At 36.5% G+C, this 22980-nt stretch overlaps 4 protein-coding genes across 5 annotated transcripts; 3 read left to right on the top strand and 1 right to left on the bottom strand.

The window, feature by feature from the left end:
- Positions 1–2521: 2521 nt before the first annotated feature.
- Positions 2522–5398, top strand: LOC149010756 (universal stress protein PHOS34-like). Of its 2 annotated transcripts, none has more exons than XM_089163510.1 (4): positions 2522–2973; positions 3072–3166; positions 3497–3618; positions 5003–5398. In XM_089163510.1, the coding sequence occupies exons 1-4, from the start codon at positions 2790–2792 to the stop codon at positions 5088–5090; spliced, it is 489 nt and encodes a 162-aa protein (XP_089019636.1). In that variant the 5' UTR covers positions 2522–2789; the 3' UTR covers positions 5091–5398. The 2 variants fall into 2 exon arrangements, with proteins under 2 accessions (XP_089019636.1, XP_089019635.1); XM_089163509.1 differs by having other exon boundaries at positions 2523–2973; positions 3069–3166.
- A 2073-nt stretch (positions 5399–7471) lies between these two features.
- On the top strand, positions 7472–16273 carry LOC149010754 (uncharacterized). Its single transcript, XM_089162478.1, has 8 exons — positions 7472–7902; positions 8014–8108; positions 8525–8646; positions 9513–9597; positions 14786–14969; positions 15170–15264; positions 15503–15624; positions 16069–16273. The coding sequence occupies exons 1-8, from the start codon at positions 7719–7721 to the stop codon at positions 16175–16177; spliced, it is 996 nt and encodes a 331-aa protein (XP_089018604.1). The 5' UTR covers positions 7472–7718; the 3' UTR covers positions 16178–16273.
- LOC149010755 (universal stress protein PHOS34-like) lies at positions 11040–13170 on the top strand. Its single transcript, XM_089160882.1, has 4 exons — positions 11040–11496; positions 11572–11666; positions 11974–12095; positions 12733–13170. Exons 1-4 carry the CDS (start codon positions 11313–11315, stop codon positions 12818–12820), a joined length of 489 nt encoding a protein of 162 aa, XP_089017008.1. The 5' UTR covers positions 11040–11312; the 3' UTR covers positions 12821–13170.
- A 1477-nt stretch (positions 16274–17750) lies between the features above and the next one.
- On the bottom strand, positions 17751–20598 carry LOC149010753 (translationally-controlled tumor protein homolog). Its single transcript, XM_089160881.1, has 5 exons — positions 20480–20598; positions 18656–18729; positions 18367–18495; positions 18123–18280; positions 17751–18028 (listed from the first exon to the last, which is right to left on the bottom strand). Exons 1-5 carry the CDS (start codon positions 20505–20507, stop codon positions 17911–17913), a joined length of 507 nt encoding a protein of 168 aa, XP_089017007.1. The 5' UTR covers positions 20508–20598; the 3' UTR covers positions 17751–17910.
- Positions 20599–22980: the final 2382 nt, after the last annotated feature.

Raw genomic sequence — 22980 nt, 5'->3', positions numbered from 1 at the left:
TTTCCATCACCAAAGCAATGGGAGACTATCAGAGCTCAATATAGAATTATGGAGTATGAATTTATTTATGTTTAAAGCAACACTATCAATTTATTGACTATTTTTATCATTTTGTAGGAGCTTAAATCATCTTATATTTCTATGAATTTTATTTTTAATTTACTTGTGATACTTGTATGTTTTTTTTTTTCAATTTACATTTGATATTTTAGGTCCAAGGATATGACCAATTAAGGCTAGGACCAAGATAAGGTCAATTAGGGCTAGAGACAAAGCTAATCAGGGTCCAGGCCAGGGACAAGGCCAATCAAGGTCAGGGCCAATCAGGTGCAGGGCCAATCAGGGTTAGGGCCAATGAGGGCCAACCCGACCCAATTAGGGTCAATGAGGGCCGGAATGGGCTTGGCTTGGCTCTGTAAGGCTTAGGACTAGGGACAATAATCATTGGCCCTGAACTAGGGTTATGGCAAGAATGAGCTCAGATTAAAACATCTAGGGCTGGGATTGTGATGGCAAAAGCCTAGCCCAGTCCAGTTGCAGCCTTATTTGATGTAAGAGAATTAACAAATATAAATTAGAAATCAATTGGGTTTCAAAAGGTATCCCAAAATCATTTTACAAAAACCAAATCTGACAATTAGGTTCAAACCCACCGTTCCCAACCTAGTTCGGTGAAAACTCATTATTTCGCCACCGTTTCGAAGTCGAATAGAAACGAAACTTTAGGAAAGTCTAATTGGCAGCAATAGGGTCCTAAGGGTACCTTCAATTTGACATAATTCGTTTTATATAAACAAATAAATAAAACCCCCAAATTGGACTCTCTAAATCGCTCACGGGCATCTCAGAGAGTCAAAACGCGAAACCTTTTGCAACTATTCGCACAAACAACTCACATACTAAAAGGAACCATTAATACAACTATTTAAGAGCATTCAATATACCTAACATGCTTCAACTACCAAAATCCTACGTTCAAAGTGAAGACAACCCCACAAAATTATGTTTAAAGAAGACGATTTAAGGATTTCACATTTTTCAATGTTCTCGTGACGATCCTAGTCACAAAGCACTTTTGGTTGGATGGAATCTACTATTTTCCTTGGTTTCTCTTCTTCCCCAAGCCTTAGCCCCACTCTAGCATTAGAAAATGCATTTAGAGGTGAGTTTAAACAAAAGAAGAAGGTGAAGATACAGAAATAGTCGAGACAACAGTCCCCATTAATGCAGAAGACGTAGCAGTGGTTGAAAAAGATAAAAACAACTATGACTACCGAAAAGAGGATCGTTTAGGATGATACCATGTTAATGAAGATTGAATCACATCTCTATATTATTCCTTCCACAAACGTGAGATATATTTACATGTAAAGAAAATTGCTTTCTTAATTTTAGATATTGTCTTTCTTACTACTCCTATCAATTTGTGATTACGACAAAAATTAAAAAATATATAATATACAATAAATAAGAAAAAAATATATACAAAAAACATATGTGGAAATATATGAAAAGATAAATCATAAAGATATAAAAAAGACTCAAATGACACATTTCTCTTTTGATATTTAATGATTAATTATATGTGTTGTGGATATGTAACCCGAGAACCCCCTTGGGAGGAAACACACCCACAGGAGAAGTTCAAGTACCCCCTTGGGAGGAAACACTCACCCACTCGGGTAGGTGAATATCACCCACACGGGAAGAGTTGAAGAACCCCCTAGGGAAGAAACACACACCCACTCGGGTAGGTGAATATCATCCCCATGGGAAGAGTTGAAAAAGCCCCCTCGGGAGAAAAGACACTCCCACTCGTGTAAGTGTGTATCACCCCTTTGAGAGGACTTGAAGAGCCCTTTGGGAGGAAACACTCACTCACTCGGATAGTTGGATAAAACCTTCCCTAAGGGATCTATCCATACTTGAGATAGACTCGTGAAATGAGAAGACGTTCAATGCTAAGTCCAATGTAACGTCAGTTAGATATAACTACCTATCATATCTATTTCGAAACTTGAGGAAGCGGACAATGGGATAACGACTATATTAAGGAGTGAAACGTGCTCCTTAAAGTAACTCGCCCAACTAAATAAGAGAAATTCAAGGAGACGCCGCCTCCAGGTAACTTCTATATAACCTCCATCCTAAGATGAGAAAGGTGTTGCCTAGACTAATTTGGGCGTCGGAGGCGGTTCCCCAACCAACACTAGGTCAGCCCACTCTTATTTCCTTTTTAAGTGCAAGAATGTTAGCTCTTATTTCCTTTGTGAGTGCAGGAATTTTAGCTACTTGCATTCACCTAGAAAAGTCTTCAAGAGTTCATCTAATTATCCGACTCTCGAAAAAGGTCTAGACGCAACAATATGATTTAAGCTACGAAATGGAGCAGCTTCAGGGCTTTTGATTCTTGCTTTTGAACATCCCCCATAAGTTGATATAAAAGGGATTCCCCACCCGCAATCCCCAACAAGTAAGAAAGATAGAACACAGATAAGGTCCTACTACACGTGTTCAGTTTCGATTTCCATTACACTTTATTCGATTCGCTTTTTTATTGATTTTTACACACATTTCTTGCTTCATTTTAATGCTTTGAAAAGATATTGGATTTCCACAATATATAGAAGAGCCACGACATGCAATTCAAAGAATTCATTAATCTTCTATTTGCTTCACTTTCAGTTTCACTTTTAGGAACACAGAAGACTCAAAACTCAATAAACTTCTGGAGGGTGAATTCAGAAAGTTGAGAGAAGAGAGATAATTAATAAGAAAAGGATTCAAAAATGGGTTCGACGACAGAGAAACCACTGATGGTGTTGGGTATCGACCAGAGCGAGATCAGCTTCAACGCTCTCAACTGGGTTCTTGATCACTTCTTTGTCCCCTTCTCTTCTAACCCTCCTTTTAAGCTCTTGGTCGTTCACGCGAAGCCTTTACCTTATACGATTGTCGGAATCCCTGGACCTGGTAAGCTCCTAGCCTCACTTCGTCTTCTCTCTCGACCTGGATTCTTCAAGTTCCCCAGATTAGTGAGATTCCTTCTAATTTAATTCGATTATCAGCAGGAGTTGCCGAAGTTTTTCCTCTTGTGGAAACAGATATCAACGCGAAAGCAGCTAGAGTTATAGAGAAGGCCAAGGAAACCTGCCACAATAAATCTGTAAGATCAGTCTCATATACTTAAGTGAATCCTACCCAAATACCCATCAAGGAAAATAATGGATTTGTAAGAAAATTAAATTTGATATGAAAACTCTTCTCCATAACCAGACTATATTTCTCTGTCCTAGCCAACAACTTTGTTGTTTTCAACTGAAATCTGCAATTGTCAATTCAGTTGGGTTATCATCTCTCAGAATTTGGCTGTTCATTGGAAAAAAATTTTTAATTGAAAATGTTGATACTTTTAAGTGTTTTGATCTGGTTACTTTTAACCCTAACAGCTTTACCACTATAGGAAGCTTTGCTGAGCATTTTGATCAATGTCCAGGTGGATGATGTAGTTGTAGAAGTGATGGAAGGAGATCCTAGGAATGTTCTCTGTGAGACTGTAGAAAAACACCATGCGTCCATGCTGGTGGCGGGTAGTCATGGTTATGGAGCTATAAAAAGGTGAGCTAATGATTCTTATACCATTGATTGATAAATGGTAGGGTAAAGAAGCAAATTTAAGAAAAAGGTTATTCATTCATTGTCTGTGATTGTTTATTTTAAGTATCTTTTTCATTTCCTGCTTATTTTGTCTTCTATTTTATATCTAGAACTGCATTTCCAATATTTTAAAGTGTGCTACTATATTGATTTTAATGGCTACTTTTAAGACCCTGAAGTTGAGAATGTAGAAATAGGGGAATTGTATGGTATCAAAATGACAATGTAGGAGGGACAAGGACAAGTGGCAGGGTTCTATTGGGAGCAGCCACTCTCATGTTGTCTTATGTGGTAAGTAGTTAGGATAGGCGGGGCTATATTAGTGGGGAGGGGGGGAGGAATTGATTAGTGTTCTGTTTGGGGCAAGCTTGCTTGCGTAGAAGGGAAGACCCTTGGTTGGGGCATCTTGAAGGGTGTATTCAGGTTTTGGGGGAGATCCTTGTAATGGTTCTTGCTTGATCAACTACAATGGTTGAGTTACAATGCATTAGTCCTCTACGTTTCATCTTCAAATCCTGTTTACGCAATTCGAATGCTGTGTGTGTGTGTGTAAATTGGAGTGCTGGAAAAAACTGATATGCAGGTGAATCGACCACAGGTGAGGGTCTCATTTTGCAGGGGAACCTACTGAGTGATTCTAGGGCCAATTGAGAGTCTTATCAGCTGCTATAGAACCATTAAAATCATGTTAGTTGAAACTGAACTTGTATTGCTCTGCATATATACTCTCCCAGTACATGAAGCATAAGGGCCAAATTTTCTTCATATGCATACTTAGGCCTTGTATCTAGTGTTGTCTCAAATAGAACTGACTAGAAGGCAAGGATCCATGTAACCAACCCCATTTAGTTAAGAAAAAGCTTCTTCTTCTTGTTGATACTATAAACTTTACAAATGTTACTTATGCAATAGGAAATTCAGTTAACAAATTGTTTGTGCGAATAAGCCTGATAGAAAAACCTCAGAACAGCAAAAAATCATGTTCAGGTCATAAACAACTAGGAGTTTCTACGGTTAAAGAGAACTAGGGATACACATCCAGGGCAGGAAGTTGCTCGGCAGATATGAAGCCATTAGCGGCAGTATAATTTGCAAACTAATGGCAGCATTTCTTTGGGAAGGGAGGAAGATGCAGCAAGCATGAGAGAAAATGGTGCTATTAGATATATGTATTCATTGATGTCTAAGCAACATATTCTTCATCTTTTTTTCTGTTTTCTGGATTAATTGGAAACACAAAAAAAAAAAAAAAGAATAAGTGATCTTGGAGTTTCCTAGTTGCATGTTTGATGCTTTAGTTTATATTATTCCATCATTAATTGAGATTTTGGTTTATGTTTTTCAGGGCTGTTTTGGGCAGTGTAAGTGACTACTGTGCTCACCATGCTCACTGTACTGTGATGATTGTGAGGAAGCCCAAACCCAAGCACTGAGCTCTCCAGCTAATGCATTTGTGATGAATGTCCATTCCATTCAAGATAGCATTCACCAAATATCATTGGCAATGTCTATTTTTGTGCAAGTTCAGTGACCATGTTGTGTGTAAGTTAATAAGTCTAAAAGAGTTGAGAATTTATAATACTTGGAAGAACTGTTTGTATGATAAAAATAAACAAATCCTGTGTGTACTTATTAACTTGGTGGAAGTGTCACTCTTCTTCCATGGTTTTTATGTGTGTGAGGTGTGGAGGAGAGAGAATAAAAGAAAAGCTCCTTTGAATGGTCTGCTCTGGCGTTGATAAGGTGAACCAAGTGGGTCATCCTTATGCCATATGGAATGCTGATCAGAATGGAGTAACCAGCTTTTTTTCCCCTTTTTTTTTTGGGTTTTTTTCCCCCCTTTTTTTTTTTTTTTTTTTTTTTCCCCCCCCCCTCTTTTGGTTCTTCCCCCCTCCTCTAAGGGTCTATTGGCTATTGCCGAGCCCTAAATTTTAAATAACATTTAAAATTGTTTGGATTGCCCTCTGTGACTCCTCTCTTAACTGTTCCATGCACAAGGCCAGTGAGACTAATAAGAGAATAGGTGCTGTTTTACTACGCTGACCTGTGTAATTTCATGTCTTACAGAAGGGGTACTAGGGAAAACATGAAAATAAGAATGAGTTAATTAAACGCCCGTTTACAAGCATAGAATGTTCTCCTAGTAAAGAAACATGTGAAAATGATTTCATACAGACAACTGGTCTCTCTGAATGAATGTATTATAAAACACATGAAATTTCCATCGATAGTAATTGATGGTTGGTAGGAGAATGAAAAGGCTGTCACATCTCATCCGGCTATATTCGATCATACCCGAATACCCATGGGTGATACACCGCAAGACCTAGGTTAAGTGACAAATCAATACAACATATGATGTAGTATAACTAGAAGGACAAGAATAAATCAAGTTCAAGTATAAAGTTATCAAATCTGAAATAATGATTACAATTATTCAAAACTTCAAATCAAAAGTTAAAACTTCAAAGTTCCAAGAAAGAAAGAATGCCTACAATGGAAATATTTAAGAGTCTTGGTAAAAGATACCCCCGCGCCTCCTAAAAGAAATCAACGTGTAAATATAGAAAAGTGATATGAAAGATACTAGAAATTTCCTAAGGATGGGAAGGTCTCTATCTCTAAAAGTCGGCTCCGTAGGAGCAGTCGAAGGCACGAGCACAAAGCTTCGTGCCCTTCCACTTCTTCCTCAATTGTACCTTCCAAAAAGCTTCATTGCCACAAATCCTCCACTTGAAAGGGAGCCTCATAATCTGTAAAAAATATAAAGAAACATACACAAATAAAGTAATGAGTTCATAGAACTTAGTCAAGTTAACTAACATCCATGTAATGCATTCATCCAAATTTCCACATCATATTCATAAGATAATCATATAATTAATAATATAAATAAATTAATGCATGATTATGATATGATTCTTAACTCTATCATGTACTCTATAAGGTAGACACGCATTAAGTTTAAACATCAATCTCCTTTGGGCGGTTTCAATCACTCTCCCTCAAACAAGAGACATCTATTGAATTTTCTGTAGTTGGTGGGTAAAGTCCTGATTGATTTTTATCTAGAGCACTATCAGTATTGTATGAGATGTGATCAATATGTAAATTTGTCGGGGGATTGGAGACAACATAGTCAAAAGGAGTTCGGTCCACCTATGCACAATACTTGGAATTGAGAGTTGGAGATTTGAGATGATTGAATGATTATGTGTATTTGTATAATGAATCGTAGACTTTAAATGATTTGATTTATATGAGTTTTTAGAACAACGGTGGTTCGCGTATTCTATTTTATTTTATAGCTTTTATAGCTGCTCGCACAATCATTTGTCTCCTTTTACTAAGGCTTTCTTTCCCTATTTTGAATGACGTTTTAGGTCAAAATAACACTTTCAATGTGTTTATTGATTTTAAATTAGGCTCAACGTTAAATTTCAGACCAAAATGACCCAAAATGCCCCTTGAGACGTGATAGTCTTCAAACTCCTTCCAAAAGTTGCCAGCTATTAACCCGACGACACCGACCGAAATTTCGAACTTTGAATGGATCGGGGAGATTATCGTAATTTAATTTTTAGGATTCACATCCTCTTTAGCATTGATTTCGGCGGCCGTCCAACGGCACTCAACATGAATGCCACGTGTACTTTTCTGTTTTGAAAAAAACCTATGGATGGAGAGATTGGTAGATCTAAGTAGAGTAATTCCTAGCTGGTGCCACGTTGGATTCCGGATCAAACAAAGCATCGGTCTCTTTCTCTAGCCGTCTTCTCCAAGTGGCAGACTTATCTGTTTCTTTCTTCTGCTTTATTTATCTTGTTTCTTTCTTTCTGAAGCCGCCCACAGTAGTAGAAGCCTAGAAGGTAGACATTTGAACTGTTCTAGAAAAATTGAGCAAAATTGCGTGATCATAAGAATTTCTTCTTCTGCTAGCTTCTACATAGTTCCTGCATTTTCAGTTTCAGCACGTCAGAGGACTAAAGAACTCGTTAACTTCCAAAGGGGTGAATTCAGAAACAAGTGGAGAGAGAATTCGAAAAGAGTTCAATCAATCAATGGAGACGACATCAGAGAAACAACTGATGGTGGTGGGAATCGACGAGAGCGAGAACAGTTTCTACGCTCTCAAGTGGGTTCTCGATCGCTTCTTTGTGCCCTACCCTACCAATCCCCCTTTTAAGCTTCTGGTTCTTCACGCCAAGCCTTTGCCTACTTCGGTTGTCAGAATCTCCGGACCTGGTAAGCCTCCGCCCTTCTTACCTGCATTTTTCAACTTCTCTCGGTTAAATTCTACTTGTCTGCGTTTCCTGGATAACTGAGGTTCCCTTCTGATCTTACTTCGATTTGCAGGACTTGCCGAAGTGTTGCCTATTGTCCAATCAGATCTCAAGAGGAAAGCTGCTAAAATTGTAGCGAAGGCCAAGGAGCTCTGCCAGAGGAAATCTGTAAGAATCACCCTAATAATGATTATACTCATGAATTCTACCCAATACCCACCAAGAAAGTCAGGGGAAATTTTAACCGGCGATTCAAATACTCTCTCTATAAATTTTTGGATTTCTGAAAAAGGTTAGATTCATATCAGTTGTGATAAAATTCTTATGGCCGTTTTTGTTCCCTGTAGAAGATCTTAAGTGGTAAAACACCTTCTCAATAACCAGACTATCTTTCTGTGCCCTAGCGAAAAATTTGTTGTTCTAAACTGAATCTTGGAATTGTAGAGTCATTGGGAATATCTTCTCTGCAGATTTTAACTTTACAGTAGAGAAAATTTTGATTAAAGTTGTTGATAATTAAGTGTTTTAACCTGTTTATTTTACCATCATACGAAGCTCTGCTGAGCAATTTGATAAATATGCAGGTGGATGATGTAATTGTAGAGGTGGTGGAGGGAGATGCTAGGAATGTTCTCTGTGAGACTGTAGAAAAACGCCATGCATCCATGTTGGTGGTAGGCAGTCATGGTTATGGAGCTTTGAAAAGGTGAGCTTATGATCCTCGAGTATCATTAATTGATAAATGGTAGGAGCAAAGAAACAAATTTAGGGGAATTACTTTGAATATCATTTTCTTTTTCATTATCTTGTCTTCATTTTGGATTTCTAACATTTTGAATAGTGCTACTGAATTGATTTCATGGCTACTGCAGAACCATCATTAAAACCCTGATATTTAAAGTTAAAATATTAGTGTTCTGTATATAAATACTTCTAGAACATGTGAGCGGTGCCAAATTTTCTTCTTATGCTATAAACTGTGGCCAAATGATACTGTATTGAATAAGGAATTTGGGTAACGAATTGTCTGGGCTGAAATTTCATCATTATACTATAGACTTTGGACAAATGATATGTATTGAATAGGGAATTCGGTTAATGAATTGTCTGTGTTAATAGGACTGATGAAAACTCTCAGAGCAGAAAAAAATCATGTTAAAGTTGAAGGATGAGTTAACAATAAGAATTACTAGGTGTTTCCATCCCTAGAAAGACTTAGGAATATACATCCAGGGCAGGGGAAATGTGTGGCAGACATATGAAGCCGCTAGGATTTTGCAACTTAATGACAACATTTCTTATCAAAGGGAGGAAGAATGTAGCAAACATGACAGAGTAAGTCATCAATGTCTAAGCATTTGGTTTTTCATCTTTTCCAGTTTGCCGGATCAAATTGAAACCAGGCCCCCTTTCTCCCCAAAAAGGACTTGAAGTTCATGCTGACTCTAAGAACTTGCCCACTGGTTAATGTCTTCTGTTGAGAAAAAAATTGAAAAAATGATCCTGGAGTTGTTTGATGCTTTGGTTTCATGTTATTACAGCATTAACTGATAATTGGTTGATGCCTTGCAGGGCTGTTTTGGGCAGTGTAAGTGACTACTGTACTCACCATGCTCACTGTACTGTGATGATTGTGAAGAACACCAAAGCCAAGAAGTAAGCTCTCCAGCTAAATGCAGTGGTGATGAATACCCATTCTATTCATGAAAGCATTCACCAAACATCATAGACACTGTGTCTCTATGTGCAAGTTCAGTGATCATGTTGTATTGTTGTATTAGATCATTAATTGTAAACAGTTTGCAACTTTTCATTACATATAGGAACTATGTGGATGAAATATATGTATATTAAATCGTCCAGCTATATATTCTGAAAGAATATTAGGTTGTCTATAAGGTCTTGCAATTCTAATGATAGAAATGTTGAGTTTTCGATTTACAAGAATAAACTCTTTATGCGCACTGATTTGTAATTCTTTGATTCTTGCTGTCTTATCTTCTATTTACAACTTTGTGTAGGTGAGGTGTGGGAGTGACAAAATAAAGAAAAAGCACATTTGGTTTTTGGTTTTTTTTTTTTTTTTTGGAAAAAATATTTCAGAAACTTCCTGATAATTGACAAAACGCATAGATATCCCAAAATCATATGATTAGAATAGTTGGTTAAAGGAAATGATGAATATACTCTTGGATGTATTATATACTATTTTATACAACATAAAATGACAACTCAAAGAAAGAAGAATGAATTTATGGAGGAAGAAAGACAAAGAAATTTAAGATTCTACCTTTAAGGGTGATAACATTTTAAGTCATAAGTGACTAAAGATTAGCTTAGGAATTATGAAATTGTCCAATCATGATCAACAAAATGGAGTGTATTGTACAAATTTTGAAGACATTTTGGAAGGTCATTACTAATTTAGGAAAGGTTGGATCTATGTGTTTTCACTTATTATCTTGGAGTGTCAACAAAAGTTTTTTTTTCTTTCAGATATTAGTTTGGGCTCAATTTGATTTCTTTATAAACTCTCTAAATTTGCAAATTATTTGTTATAAGGAATATTGATTATGATGTTCATAACTCTTAAATAACATGACTTCTAACATGCAATTTTGACGATCCATATTTCCATTCTTATGCGCCTTCTATCATGGGCAAATATCTATCTTTTCATCCCAAAGACATCTGATTATGTGGAAAAATTAATTTAAATATCGTACATTACAGTTTCTTTTCTTGTAAACTCTTATATTTTTACCTTAGAGATATCTTTATATATATATATATATATATATATATATTCGGTGAAGTGAGAGATTCATCTTATAATAATTTCTTCTTTGTCTTTAATATTTCTCTCCTATTTACATTAAGTTTTATAATAATATTATATTTATATACTTTAAAATTTATTCAATTATATTTTAGCATCTATATTTAATATTTCAAATTATACATAGTTGTCCCTTCTTAGGTTTGGTAACAGTCCTATTCTCCAAAACTTTATTCGATTTTAGTACAAGCTACCTGCTCTCTGGGGAAAAAAGAAAAAGGAAATCAAAAAAATTCGATAATATTATTTGATTCCATTATAATGCTTCTAACTAGACACGCAACTTCCATGGTGGAGCTGTGTTTGGAGTTCCGTTTCAAACAGTCTAGAAAGTAGAAAATTAGTCTACGGAATCCAGTTGGGTCATAGCAATTCGTCATCGATTCGCTTCTTTAATTCGCTTCTACATCGTTCTCGCACTCTGATAAAGTCATAACTAGTGTGTGAGTCCTTAAAGCTTCCGAAGAGTGATTACAGAACGCAGAGAACAGAGAGACAGAAGAAGAAGAAGAAGAAGAGATTTCAATTAATCCATGGAGGCAACAACAGAGAAACCAATAATGGTGGTGGGTATTGATGAGAGCGAGATTAGCTTCTACGCTCTCAACTGGGCTCTCGATCATTTCTTTGTCCCTTACTCTTCCAATCCTCCTTTTAAGCTCGTTATCCTTCACGCTAAGCCTTTACCTTCTTCGATCATTGGAATTGCTGGACCTGGTAAGCCTCTGTTCAACTCTAGGTGTTTCTCAGCTATCACAGGTTCACTTTTAATTTCACTGTGAATTTTTGCAGGAATTAACGAAGTCTTGCCTGCTGTGGAGGCGGATATCAAGAGGGTAGCAGCTAGAGTTACAGAGAAAGCCAAGGAGATCTGCCACCAAAAATCTGTAACAATCAGTCTAGCATTAATATTCTCATAATGATTAAAAATACTCTCTCTCTCTCAAGTTTTTGGGTTTCTAAACTTATGTTGCTTTCTCTAGAAAATTTCTACTGGCTCACCTTCTCCATAACCAACTTTCTATGCCCTACCACAACTTTCTTGAAGTGTCAATTTTGTTGGGTTATCTTCTCTGCAGAATTTGACTTTACAGTAGAGAAAACATAAATAAAAAAATATTGATTGTTAGGTGCTTTGATGTGTCTGCTTACCTTACAGGAAGCTTTGGTAAACACTTTGGTCAATATATGCAGGTAGATGATGTGTTGGTGGAGGTGGTGCCAGGAGATGCTAGAAATGTTCTTTGTGAGACTGTAGAGAAACACCATGCATCCATGTTGGTGGTGGGCAGCCATGGTTATGGAGCCATTAAAAGGTAATCTTATGATCCACATACCATTTCCTGACAAGAAAAAATCAAATTTATTTTAATTATATGTATTATGATAATTTTCTTCCAGATTCTATTTGTATAAAAGCCTTTGGCACCAGGTTTGCTCTATATTTCCAACATTCTAATAGGTGATACAAAGCTGATTTTAAAGGCTACTGCAGAACCATCATTAAAACCAGATTGTTTGAAACTGAACTACTATTGTTTTTGACCCAAACAAAAAAACTACTATTGTTCTGTATATATATACTCCCTTGAACATTATGGACCCAAGCATGCAACAGGATTGAATGAAAAACTCAGAGGAGCAATTAGATGAGTAGATTTTGCAACTCAGTAACAGCATTTTTTTAGTTAAAGGTGGACAGACTGTAGCAAACATGAGAGAAAATGCTTCTGTTTAGATATATGTATTTCATCATTCTCATTTTCCTGGATTTGAACCCCCAGCCATCCCAAAATGAGAGTTCATGGTCACTCTGAGAAATTGCTCATTGATTAATGCTTTCTGTTGACATTAATTAACAATTTGGTCCTGAACTTTGCTAGTTGGGTCTTTAATGTTATAGTCAATATTATTATGGATTAATTGAAAGATTGCTTGATTCCTACCTTGCAGGGCTGTTTTGGGAAGTGTAAGTGACTACTGTGCTCATCACGCTCACTGTACTGTGATGATTGTGAAGATGCCCAAGCAGAAACACTGAAATCTCCAGCCAAATGCATGGATTGATGTATTTATGTTTTCTTCATTGAAGTATTGATCGTGTTTGTTTGTGTGCAAGTACAGTGACGATCAATTTGTATTACAAGAATAAATGATTTATGTGTTGGTGCTAGTGTCACCCCCTTCTTCCCCTGTTTTTGTGTTTATTTGGGACAATGATTACCATTAACATTGCACTGAACCTATCTGCGTTCCTTTTCCATTTATTTTAAACCCGAAAATTACAAATTTAATTAATTAAACTTCGACTGGTGGCTCAATCGGTAAAAAACTAAGATCTTTTATGTAAAAAATTAGAGTTTGAATCCATCCAAGCCAGTAACAAAATTCAATTTTAAAAAAAAAAAACACAATAAGAGATGTACCAAAATAATGCAGGCTTAAACTCTGGCACACTACGGCCCAATATATTTGGGATTGGCTGTTCATTTTCAATATCAAATTTAATTTTTGACCACATTATTTGTTTCGGTCATAATGCTTTAATTGGATATGCAATTTCTATGGTGGAAGAGACACTGCCACCATTGGATACATGTCACGTGGATTCTATTCAATTTTATCTGCTAAAAACATGGTTTTGTCATTTTAATGAAAAATCACTTTTGTTTAAGTTAAGTTGGTTAGGGCCTATTTGGTTACATAAGTCTAGAATCTAGTGGAAGTTGGAAAATCTCACACCTCACTTCCGACATCCGTAGGCTGGCAGCGTACTTTATTGAATGTTCCTGTCAATTCTATAACTGATGAACTTGTTAAATCCACGGCCTGCACACATGATTGGTTTCTGTACCGTTTCTCCCCACCCACTCACGAATTCGGATCTTCTCCCCGTCGGGGAGCACAGACCATGGCTTCCTGACTACATATATCAGTGGGGCCCACTGGTGTTGAAAAAGTTTTTTTTTTATTTTTTTCCAAAAAGTGTTTTACTCCCCACTCACCACTCACCCCTTTTTAACTTGGGTTTTATTCTTTGACTCTTTAATGTGTAAGATCTCCAGGGGATTTCAGTTAAATAAATAAAGCTTTAATTTTCCCACAAAAAAAAAGAAAAGAAAAGTTGCATAAGTCTACAAATTTCAAATCTATGAAATCATAATTTATAAAATAACTGTTTGGTTAACTTGAATTTGTGAAATTTTCATTATGAAAAACTGTTTGATTGACGTGATTTTTATGAACGCTCAAATGTTTAGTATTTTTATAGTGAGGGTAAAATCTCTAGATTTCACTCCATACCCATAAATTTACATATTCACGTTTTTAGTGTAAAAGATGAATTTCTGGATTTCATGAATTTAAGAATCTTCACAACCAAACGGGTATAAATGTCGCATTTATAAATCCAAAAATTTGAAATCTCTGGATTCGTATAATCAAACAGGCCTAAATGTGCGAGTGGTGTTTTGAGCGATTGAAGTTTAATGAAATTCACATGGCGTGCATCCAGGCGAACACCATGAGCACCACCACGTCAAATGCACCATCAAAGCATGATTTGTTTTAAGCAGCCTAGTAAGTTATTTTCCAAAAAAAAATAAACGGCCTAAAAAGTCATGCAAGCTCGCATGTGTCAATCATTGCCTTATTGATAGAACCTCCTCATCGATTTTCTTCATTTATTTGCTTTTATGCCTTCCGGTAGAGTCGGTCACGCCCTGACGAAGAGCACAATGTGCTTCCTTCACACTTTTGACCATATCAATAGGAGTGAACTCACTAGGTAAATATTAAAAATAAAAACCCGACTGATAAAAATTAATTAAAAAAAAAAAAAAAAAATCCAGTGAGATCCATTTCCTATTTATGTGTCTCAAAAATTGTTAGGAAGGCACATTGTGTTCCTCATTTGCACACTCTCAGAAACTCATTAACTGTTAGTGTCGTTAAAGCTTCAGAAGAGCGAGTACAGAAGATAGACAAAACACAAGATTTCAATTAATCCATGGGAACGACAGAGAAACCAATAATGGTGGTGGGTGTGGATGAAAGCGATTATAGCTTATACGCTCTCAAATGGGCTCTCGATCATTTCTTTGTTCCTCTCTCTGCCAATGCTCCTTTTAAGCTCCTTCTCGTTAACGCTAAGCTTTTGCCTCCTCCGGCTATGGGAATTTCTGCAGCTGGTAATCCTCTGCTCAACTCTAGATGTTTCTGTTCACCTATGCTCTTCATCTCTCTCGACCTAGATTCTTCAACTTCTCTCCATTCAATTTGATTAGTTATGATTGTCGGAGAAATTTTGATCTACTGACATTGTTCTAATCTCAAGTTGTATTTTCGAGATATGAAAGTTTACTTTTGATTTCTCTACGAATCTTTGCAGGAGTCAACGAAATTGCACCTATGCTGGAGGCAGATTTCAAGAAGGTAGCAGCTAAAATTATAGAGAAAGCCAAGGAGATCTGCCACCAAAAATCTGTAAAAGTCATCTTCTCTCAAGTTCTTGGATTTCTGAAAATAATTATATTTCTTGCAGAAAATAACCGAACTTTCTGTGATCTAGCCACAAATGTCTCAACTGAAATCTACAATTGTCAATTCTCCTGGATTATCTTCTCTGCAAAATTTGATTGAAGTACAAATGTTGGTGGCTAGATGTTTTGATTGTTACTTACCATTATAGGAAGCTTTGCTAAGCATTTGTCTCAATGTGTAGGTAGATGATGTGTTAGCAGAGGTGGTGTCAGGAGATGCTAGGAATGTTCTCTGTGAGAGTGTAGAAAAACACCATGCATCCATGTTGGTTGTGGGTACTCATGGTTATGGAGCTATAAAAAGGTAACCTTATGATCTTCATACACCAGATTCACCCTTTCATATTTCCAATATTCAGATAGGTGATATTAGGTTGATTTTCAAGTCTACTGCAGAACCATCATTAATATCAGATTGCTTGAAACTGAACTACTCCTAGAACATTATGGGCCAAATTGTCTTCATTATAACATAAACTTTGGACAACTCAGTGTATGCAACAGGACTGGATGGAAAATCTCAGAGGAGTAAAAGTTTTGTTCACATTCAAGGGCAGATATGAAGCCATTAAGGCAGTAGATTTTGCAACTCAGTAACAGCATTTCTTAGTTAAGGTGGAAGAATGTTGCAAACATAAGAGAAAATTCTTCTGTTTAGATATATGTGGTGCTGAACTTGCTAGTTGCTCTTTGGTGTTATAGTTAATATTATTATGGACTAATTATAAGATTGCTTGATACCTTGCAGGGCTGTTTTGGGCAGTGTAAGCGACTACTGTGCTCACCATGCTCACTGTACTGTGATGATTGTGAAGATGCCCAAGCCGACGCACTCAACTCTCCAGTCAAATGCATGAGTGATGGATGTCTGTTTTCTTCATTGAAGTAATCCTTTTTTTAGGTCACAAACTGCAACATTCATTGAAGTATCCACCAAATAGGATTGATAATGTTTTTTTTCCTGCAATTTCAGTGACGATGTGTTGACTAGCTAATGCTAATAAAATCAATGTGCATTACAAGAACAAATAATTTCCCTGTTGCTGCAAATGTCACTCCCTTCTTCCCTTGTTTTTGTGTGTGAGGTACAGTAGAGGTAGAGTAACAGAAACGTTCATCAGAAGGGTCTGCCCCTTAAAAAGGTTAATGAGGGGCTTCAGTCACCGATGGAACAGTGATCACCATTACCATTGCACTGAACCCATCTGCTTCCAAATATGACACAGGTCTAAATTCAGGCAACTACTGCCCAAAATGTTGGGATATTGACATTTCATCTTCAATCAATATCTAACATAAGCTGGGCAACTCTCAGAACAACCAGAGGCATAGTAAAAATATTTAAGTTAAGACATTCACATTTTCAGATGAACTCAAGTGCATAGAACCCTAATCCGATTGATGATCCAATCCAATAGAGTAAATTAGAGGCTTAGAGCAACTGAAATAATTCGTAGACAACGCAAGAAGTAATGATCCACCAGCTAGGGTTGCAGCAACAGCCCAGCAGGAAATCCTTGGTATGAGAAGTGAGAACCCATCAACTCAAAATCCGAGGGAAAGAGAAAATATTCAACTTTGAAGGTGGGTTCATTTCATTTCACGACATGTCAACATGTTTGAAGAATAGCCTATTTTGAAACAAATTCAAATATCCCCCAGCACATGAAACATCATAACCTCCCAGTTTCAAGGTTCTAACATCATAAAATTTCATCTTCAATCACTATCTAACATAAGCTGGGCAACGCTACCCAATGCCACCGCCAATGAACACTAAATCAATGGTTGAATTGATGACATTCATGAGCTTTTGATGGAATTTTGCAGTGACCACCATAGCTGTTTCTAGGCAGGGGGATTCAAACAACAGAGAGTAAGCATTTCGAGAAGTAGGATTCTTTCATCTTCTGTGGGTTGCATGCATCAGATTTAGCATGTTTAAATCCAGAGTAGAAACCTACCCAACTTGAACACTGACCATTAATCATCATATGTGAATCATAATCTTAAGGAATAGACCGGGAAGAACCATAATTCTCCATTCTTCCCATCAGGTCATGAAAGAATCACATAATCAAGGTGGGATTATGATTCCAATTCAGCTGAAATTCCCGCCAGGATTGGAGATCAGTTCTAACCAATCCAACTCAGACGGGATCACAAGCAATTAATTGAAGTTCATACACAGCACTTTTCATGAGCAAAAAGAAACTCTTTAACACATAAGGTTCCAATAATCTCAGAAGCAGAAGCTTCCACCACAACAAATAGCGGATGTAACAAAATGGTTTTCTGGCGCTACCATCATCAATATTAGAATTAAAAAAGCTGCAACTAAATAACAAAAGCCCAAGGAAATATGTTTACACAACAGGTAATATTGAAAATGGTACTATAAAAACAGTGACAATGTAACTAACAAGAAAATAACTTTTAAATCCAAACTAATAAAAATAAGTGACCCACAATTGATGGATCCGGAGAGTTATAAAACAACAGCCTTAATGGTAAGATTGTTCTGAATCCAAACTAATACGACATAAAAATAAAGAAAACTTCAAGCAAAACATTTTCTGTCTCCTCTTGCTTAACACTTAACCTCCTTCAACCCATGAGCAAAGTACAAAAACGTTGGATCAGTTGCCCCTTCCTTGTAGTAGGCAAAGACCATAGTGCCATCGTCATGCATACTCTCTCCTACAAAACTGGAAACAAATAATGGTATCAGAAAAACGTAAATACCATGACACATGAGGAAAAATAATAGAATTTGATAGTACGAAAAAATGGAGAGCATACAATTGGAGATCCTTCAGCTTCGAAAGCAAGAACTTAGCTGCACCCTCAATGTTCTTCTTAAACTCGTCTTGCTTCTCCCCTTCTAGCTTTGGTGTTAGCAACTTGATGTACTTCTTTACATAAGCAAGAAATTGCTTCTTTTCAAAAGCAGGTTGCTCCTGTAATAAAAAATTGTCTCATATAATCACGCTAATGAAAAGAGAGAAATAAAGGTAGACACTTGAGGAAAGAGGTGATAATGAACCTGGAGACGGAATGTGTCAACGATATCAACAACCTTGGCAGCCTGATCATCCACACCCTCATCCTCATCGCCACCTTCTGCTGAAGGGTTGGCACCAATGTTAACGTCTACGGACCCTTGAACCACCCACTAAAAAATACACACACAAAAAAGATTAATTTTTCTCTCCATTATAGCATCATTACATTACACTAACAACTTCAAAATTTACTACGTCTGATATCAGCCACAACATGATAAGATGATTAAATAGATACATCCAAAATGAACTTAACAAAACAATAATCACCTTTCCTTCCACCTCCCACAAGATGCCATTCTCTATCTCCTTGTATGGAAATGAATCCGAAAGTAATTCGTCACCTGTGGTTCATGGATTCACACTTTTAGTATAAACTGATAATTGATATCTCAAAAACATTTAAAACAATAAAAATAGAAGTTACATTGAAAATGCGAAAGCTAAGAGAAAGAGACATATCACATACATGGTGATATCTCAAAAGCTAAAACAGATCATAAACATGCAGAAATTGATTAATACAGACCCACTCAAATTGCTACTTGGCATCCCATAAATTTACAACATAAATTCTTCCACATAATGGGGGAATTCAAACATACATTCAAGAACATTTAACAAACATTTTTCATTCAAAGAATGGAGATGAAAGCCCTACCACTCTAGCTATTTTAACACATGGATGAAGCTAACTGAATCTAGAAATAGGTATCTAGAAATCCAGATCATCTAGTATACTATCTTCCGTACACATATATACTGAAAATCCTAAGAATATAAGCCCACAATTTCATAACACTTTAGCATATACACCAATATTTAATGTTAACTCAAGCAAGTATATGATAAGGGAGCAAGTGTATCTCTCCCTTACAAACAATTTCTCCACTTTTGAATTGATGAGACATTTTTTACATGGAATTGAAAACTCCAATCAGCACATAAAAGTTCCCTATATCAGGTGATTCAGTTGCTTCTTTGGGAGGATTTGGCCTCCAAATAGGCCCTCCATCATAAAGACCTTAATATAACAGAAGTGAAAAGAATTATTAGCAAGAGCCTGATGGCATCTAACTGTCCCGTCTTAGCAAAAAACAGAAATAATGGAGATATTATTATGATAACAAAAACCTGTTGATATTGTTCATTCAGACAACAATGAGCCCTTAAAAATCAAGGAACATTCAAAAAGATAATTGAATTTATCCCAGTTATAATCACGAACATGAAGCTCAGAATAGCAGATAAAAAGTTCCTAACAGATTAGTCGCCACTTGATATACATAACCAAACAACAACTACGAACTGAATATGGTTTTCAAAAGCTAGAATAAGAAACCAATTTAGCAAAAATCTACTGTGAGCACCCTGAATTTTGAAAGATTACAGAAAACAAAATCTGAACACCATACACTATATCTTCCATAATTATCAACTCTTAACATTACTATGATTTTATCAATGTCCCACAATCACTTAGAAACGGAGATAATGTGGATAGATGACACATGAGTATAGAACCAATACAGCCAGCCTTTCGGCAAATATAAAAGGCAAAGGGATAGGGATACAGCGCCAAGATAAAGTGTTTATTTAAATTCACTGCTTGAGAAGGAGAATAGCGAAGGTGTAGAGCTGCAGTAAGAGGGAATTCTGCCTCATCGTAGAAGAGCATACGAATATACAGCACAGGCGAAGAATCTAACGACAACTAAAAAAGACAATAAATTGAAAGTAGAAACAACCTAATGAAAACAAAAGCTAATTCTTTCTAACGAAGATTTATCAGACATTACAGGACATTATATCTTATAAAGTAAAGCCCTAGAAAAGGATCTCAAGCCTGGCAGATCTGATTGACGAATAAGTCAATATCAGATCTACTGAATCAAGCTACAAAGCATCGAAAAGAGTAAACAGTAATGAACTTTAGGCATCAACCAACAACGATTTTACTTTTCTGACGAGAAGAAAACTGATATCTTTACCGCTTCCGCCTAAAACCCTAGAAACAGATACATGCTAAACGGCATAAAAAAAGAAAGCACAACTAATGTATTTCATAGAGAACAGAACAAAACAACGAATTACCTGAGATGAGATCCTGATACACGATCATTGTTGTAGAATTGGTGGTTCTGGATCCCCTTATTAGAAAGATAAAAACAAAAACTTTGCGTTTCAGAGCAAGGGATGAAGAGGGTTTAGAAAGACGGAGAGACAAGTATTTATAGGCAAGAGGCAACGGGTTTTGTAAAAGAGAGTCCACAATTAGCTATAACTCTTAATTTGCAATTACCCCCAACGGGGACTCTTTATTTCTCCCCGGGAGTCCCCGAGTATCGATAGAATTTTAATCAAACCCGGAAAGAATATGCTTATAGATCTACTTCAGACGGAGTTTGGGTATACCGCTAGCTTACTATTATTGTCATAAAAAAGTCTCCTAGAGATTTCCTTTTTTGCAACAAAAGGTCTCTAAAAGATAAGGGAGAGAGAAACAATCTGAATCTCAACCTTTTTCTAATTTAGAAAACTTTCTATTTTCTCCGGTGTATTTATTTATTTAAAGACTTTTTATTTATTGTTACAACTTACAATCCTCTTCAAATTTCACCTCCAATTCCTTAGAAAGTGAAGAATCAGATTTATTGATCTCCCTCTTTGTACGAATTCCTATCTAGATATACATTTTAATTTTTTTTTATATATTTTTTCCTCTTTTATAAAAATTATTTATTTTTATAAGAATTCATTAAAATGTGATAGATGTATTCTTTTTTTCTTCCCTCATTTTTTTATCAAAATTTACCAAACATGATTAGATTTTTTTTTTTTTATTTCTCCATCTTTTACTTTAATGAATCCATAAAAAAATCTAGAAAATAGGGGAAAGGAAAATAGAAAAATAAAACATTTTGAATCACAAATAATCGATTTTAAAAAATAATAATAATAATAATAATAATAAAATTGATAAGAAATTAGTTTTTTTTACTAAAAGGAGAAAAATAGAGGGTAATTTTGAAAAGAAAGGAGTAGCATTAAATAGAGAATAAGTGTCTGTTTGGTGTCAATTTGCAACCCGAACCGCTCAAATCGAACCACACCGGCCTTTATAGCCTGAACTGAACCTTAATGGGCTTGTGTTTGGACTAAGGGTGGCAAAGCCTGCACTAGCCCTAGCCTAAACTGCAACCCGTTTTATAGTTTTACATTAAATATTGTCTGAATCATCATATTACCACTAAGTACATACTATAGACTATCAAAAAAATTTAACATGAATTCAAAGATCAAATAGTCATTCTACTATTTAAAGGGACAATTAGAAGAATTAAGTATGAATGCCCAATTGAATGTATTTAGTTGTTTAAATTAAGTAAATATTTATTCAATTCAAAGGTATTTCTTTTGCATATCAAATTAAATACCAACCCAAAAAAATAGACAAATTTCATAAAGAAGGGAAAAATTCAATATTTTCACAAAACATGAACCCAATTTCAAGACAATCAATCATAGGTCATAACACAAGTTTGGAATTTAACAGGGTTTTAGGTTTGACGATTTGTTTCAGGAGGATTATCATATTTTTTTTGGGGTAAGAAGAGAAACACTTCATTCATAAATTTAAAAAAAGTACAGACATAGACACATACAGAAAAGAAAATACAACAGATGCATGATAACACAAGGTTCAGACCGAACTAAGGAGCGGAAATTGACTAAACTATCGTACATGCAATAGACAGGGTCATCCAGGGTAAGGGATGGATCAAGTCCAATAAACCCTTAGAACGAAAGTTGCACCAAAGACAACAACAGTTAATCCCAGGATATACGCCACAAAGGCGGAGACCTACACGCCACAAGGGTGGAGACAAAACACGCCGCGAGGGCGGACTTTCGGTTGTTGCGTTGGTAGCATCAATGTTGTGGGGAAGGCTCTGACCAGCCATCCGTCTTGGCCGTAGAAACGTACCGGTAAAGCTCACCACATAAAGAACTACTGCGATATGCACCAAAAGTGCGCTACAACCAGAAATTTCTTATTTTTTATTTTTGAACCGAAAAAAGAAAAAATAAAAAAATAAAAAAAGAAAACAATAGATCGAAGAACAACAGATCGAAATGGGAGAGAGATGGGATGAGGCGATGAGAGAGATCGAAGGAAAAAACAGCAGATCGAAGCCAAAAGCTCCAGATCTGGTTTTGCAAGCAGAGGAGGAGAGAAAAGAAGAGAAGTGAGTAGATGAGGTGAGCAGAAGAAAGGAGAAAAGGAGAGAGGTGAGCAGAAGAGGGGAAGGTCGAAGTGCAGGAAGGGAGAGGGAAGCGGGGAGAAAAGGCGGGAGCAGGAAGAGTGAAGCAGGCGTGAAGCAAGAAGCAGGAAGGGAGATGGAAGCAGGGAGAGAGAGAAGGCGAGAGCAGGGAGAGGGAAGCAAGCGTGAGGCGGAAGGCAAGAAGGGAGAGGGTAGCAGGCGGGAGATGGAATCAGGGAGAGAAGGCAGGAGCAGGGAGAGGGAAGCGGGCGTGAGGTGAAAACAGGCTGGGAGAGGAGAGCAGGGATAGAAGCCTGGAGAGGAGACAAG

The sequence above is a fragment of the Hakea prostrata genome, chromosome 7, assembly GCF_041222555.1.
Source record: "Hakea prostrata isolate BN-2017 chromosome 7, UWA_Hpros_2, whole genome shotgun sequence".
NCBI lineage: Eukaryota > Viridiplantae > Streptophyta > Magnoliopsida > Proteales > Proteaceae > Hakea > Hakea prostrata.
The sequence above is the reverse complement of the archived record's forward strand: the minus strand, read 5'-3'. Positions and strand labels throughout refer to the sequence as shown.

Bases quoted from the DNA above. Each gene is read 5' to 3' on its own strand.
- LOC149010756 (XM_089163509.1), top strand. From the start codon at position 2,790: ATGGGTTCGACGACAGAGAAACCACTGATGGTGTTGGGTATCGACCAG. The intron at 2,974-3,068 runs GTAAGCTCCTAG...TTCGATTATCAG, and splicing joins TGTCGGAATCCCTGGACCTG to CAGGAGTTGCCGAAGTTTTT. The intron at 3,167-3,496 runs GTAAGATCAGTC...ATCAATGTCCAG, and splicing joins AAACCTGCCACAATAAATCT to GTGGATGATGTAGTTGTAGA.
- LOC149010754 (XM_089162478.1), top strand. From the start codon at position 7,719: ATGGAGACGACATCAGAGAAACAACTGATGGTGGTGGGAATCGACGAG. The intron at 8,109-8,524 runs GTAAGAATCACC...ATAAATATGCAG, and splicing joins AGCTCTGCCAGAGGAAATCT to GTGGATGATGTAATTGTAGA. The intron at 9,598-14,785 runs TAAGCTCTCCAG...GATTTCAATTAA, and splicing joins AGAACACCAAAGCCAAGAAG to TCCATGGGAACGACAGAGAA.
- LOC149010755 (XM_089160882.1), top strand. From the start codon at position 11,313: ATGGAGGCAACAACAGAGAAACCAATAATGGTGGTGGGTATTGATGAG. The intron at 11,497-11,571 runs GTAAGCCTCTGT...GAATTTTTGCAG, and splicing joins CATTGGAATTGCTGGACCTG to GAATTAACGAAGTCTTGCCT. The intron at 12,096-12,732 runs GTAATCTTATGA...CCTACCTTGCAG, and splicing joins GGTTATGGAGCCATTAAAAG to GGCTGTTTTGGGAAGTGTAA.
- LOC149010753 (XM_089160881.1), bottom strand. From the start codon at position 20,507: ATGATCGTGTATCAGGATCTCATCTCAG. The intron at 18,496-18,655 runs GTGATTATTGTT...TGTATTTTTTAG, and splicing joins TGTGGGAGGTGGAAGGAAAG to TGGGTGGTTCAAGGGTCCGT. The intron at 18,281-18,366 runs GTTCATTATCAC...TTTTTATTACAG, and splicing joins TTGACACATTCCGTCTCCAG to GAGCAACCTGCTTTTGAAAA.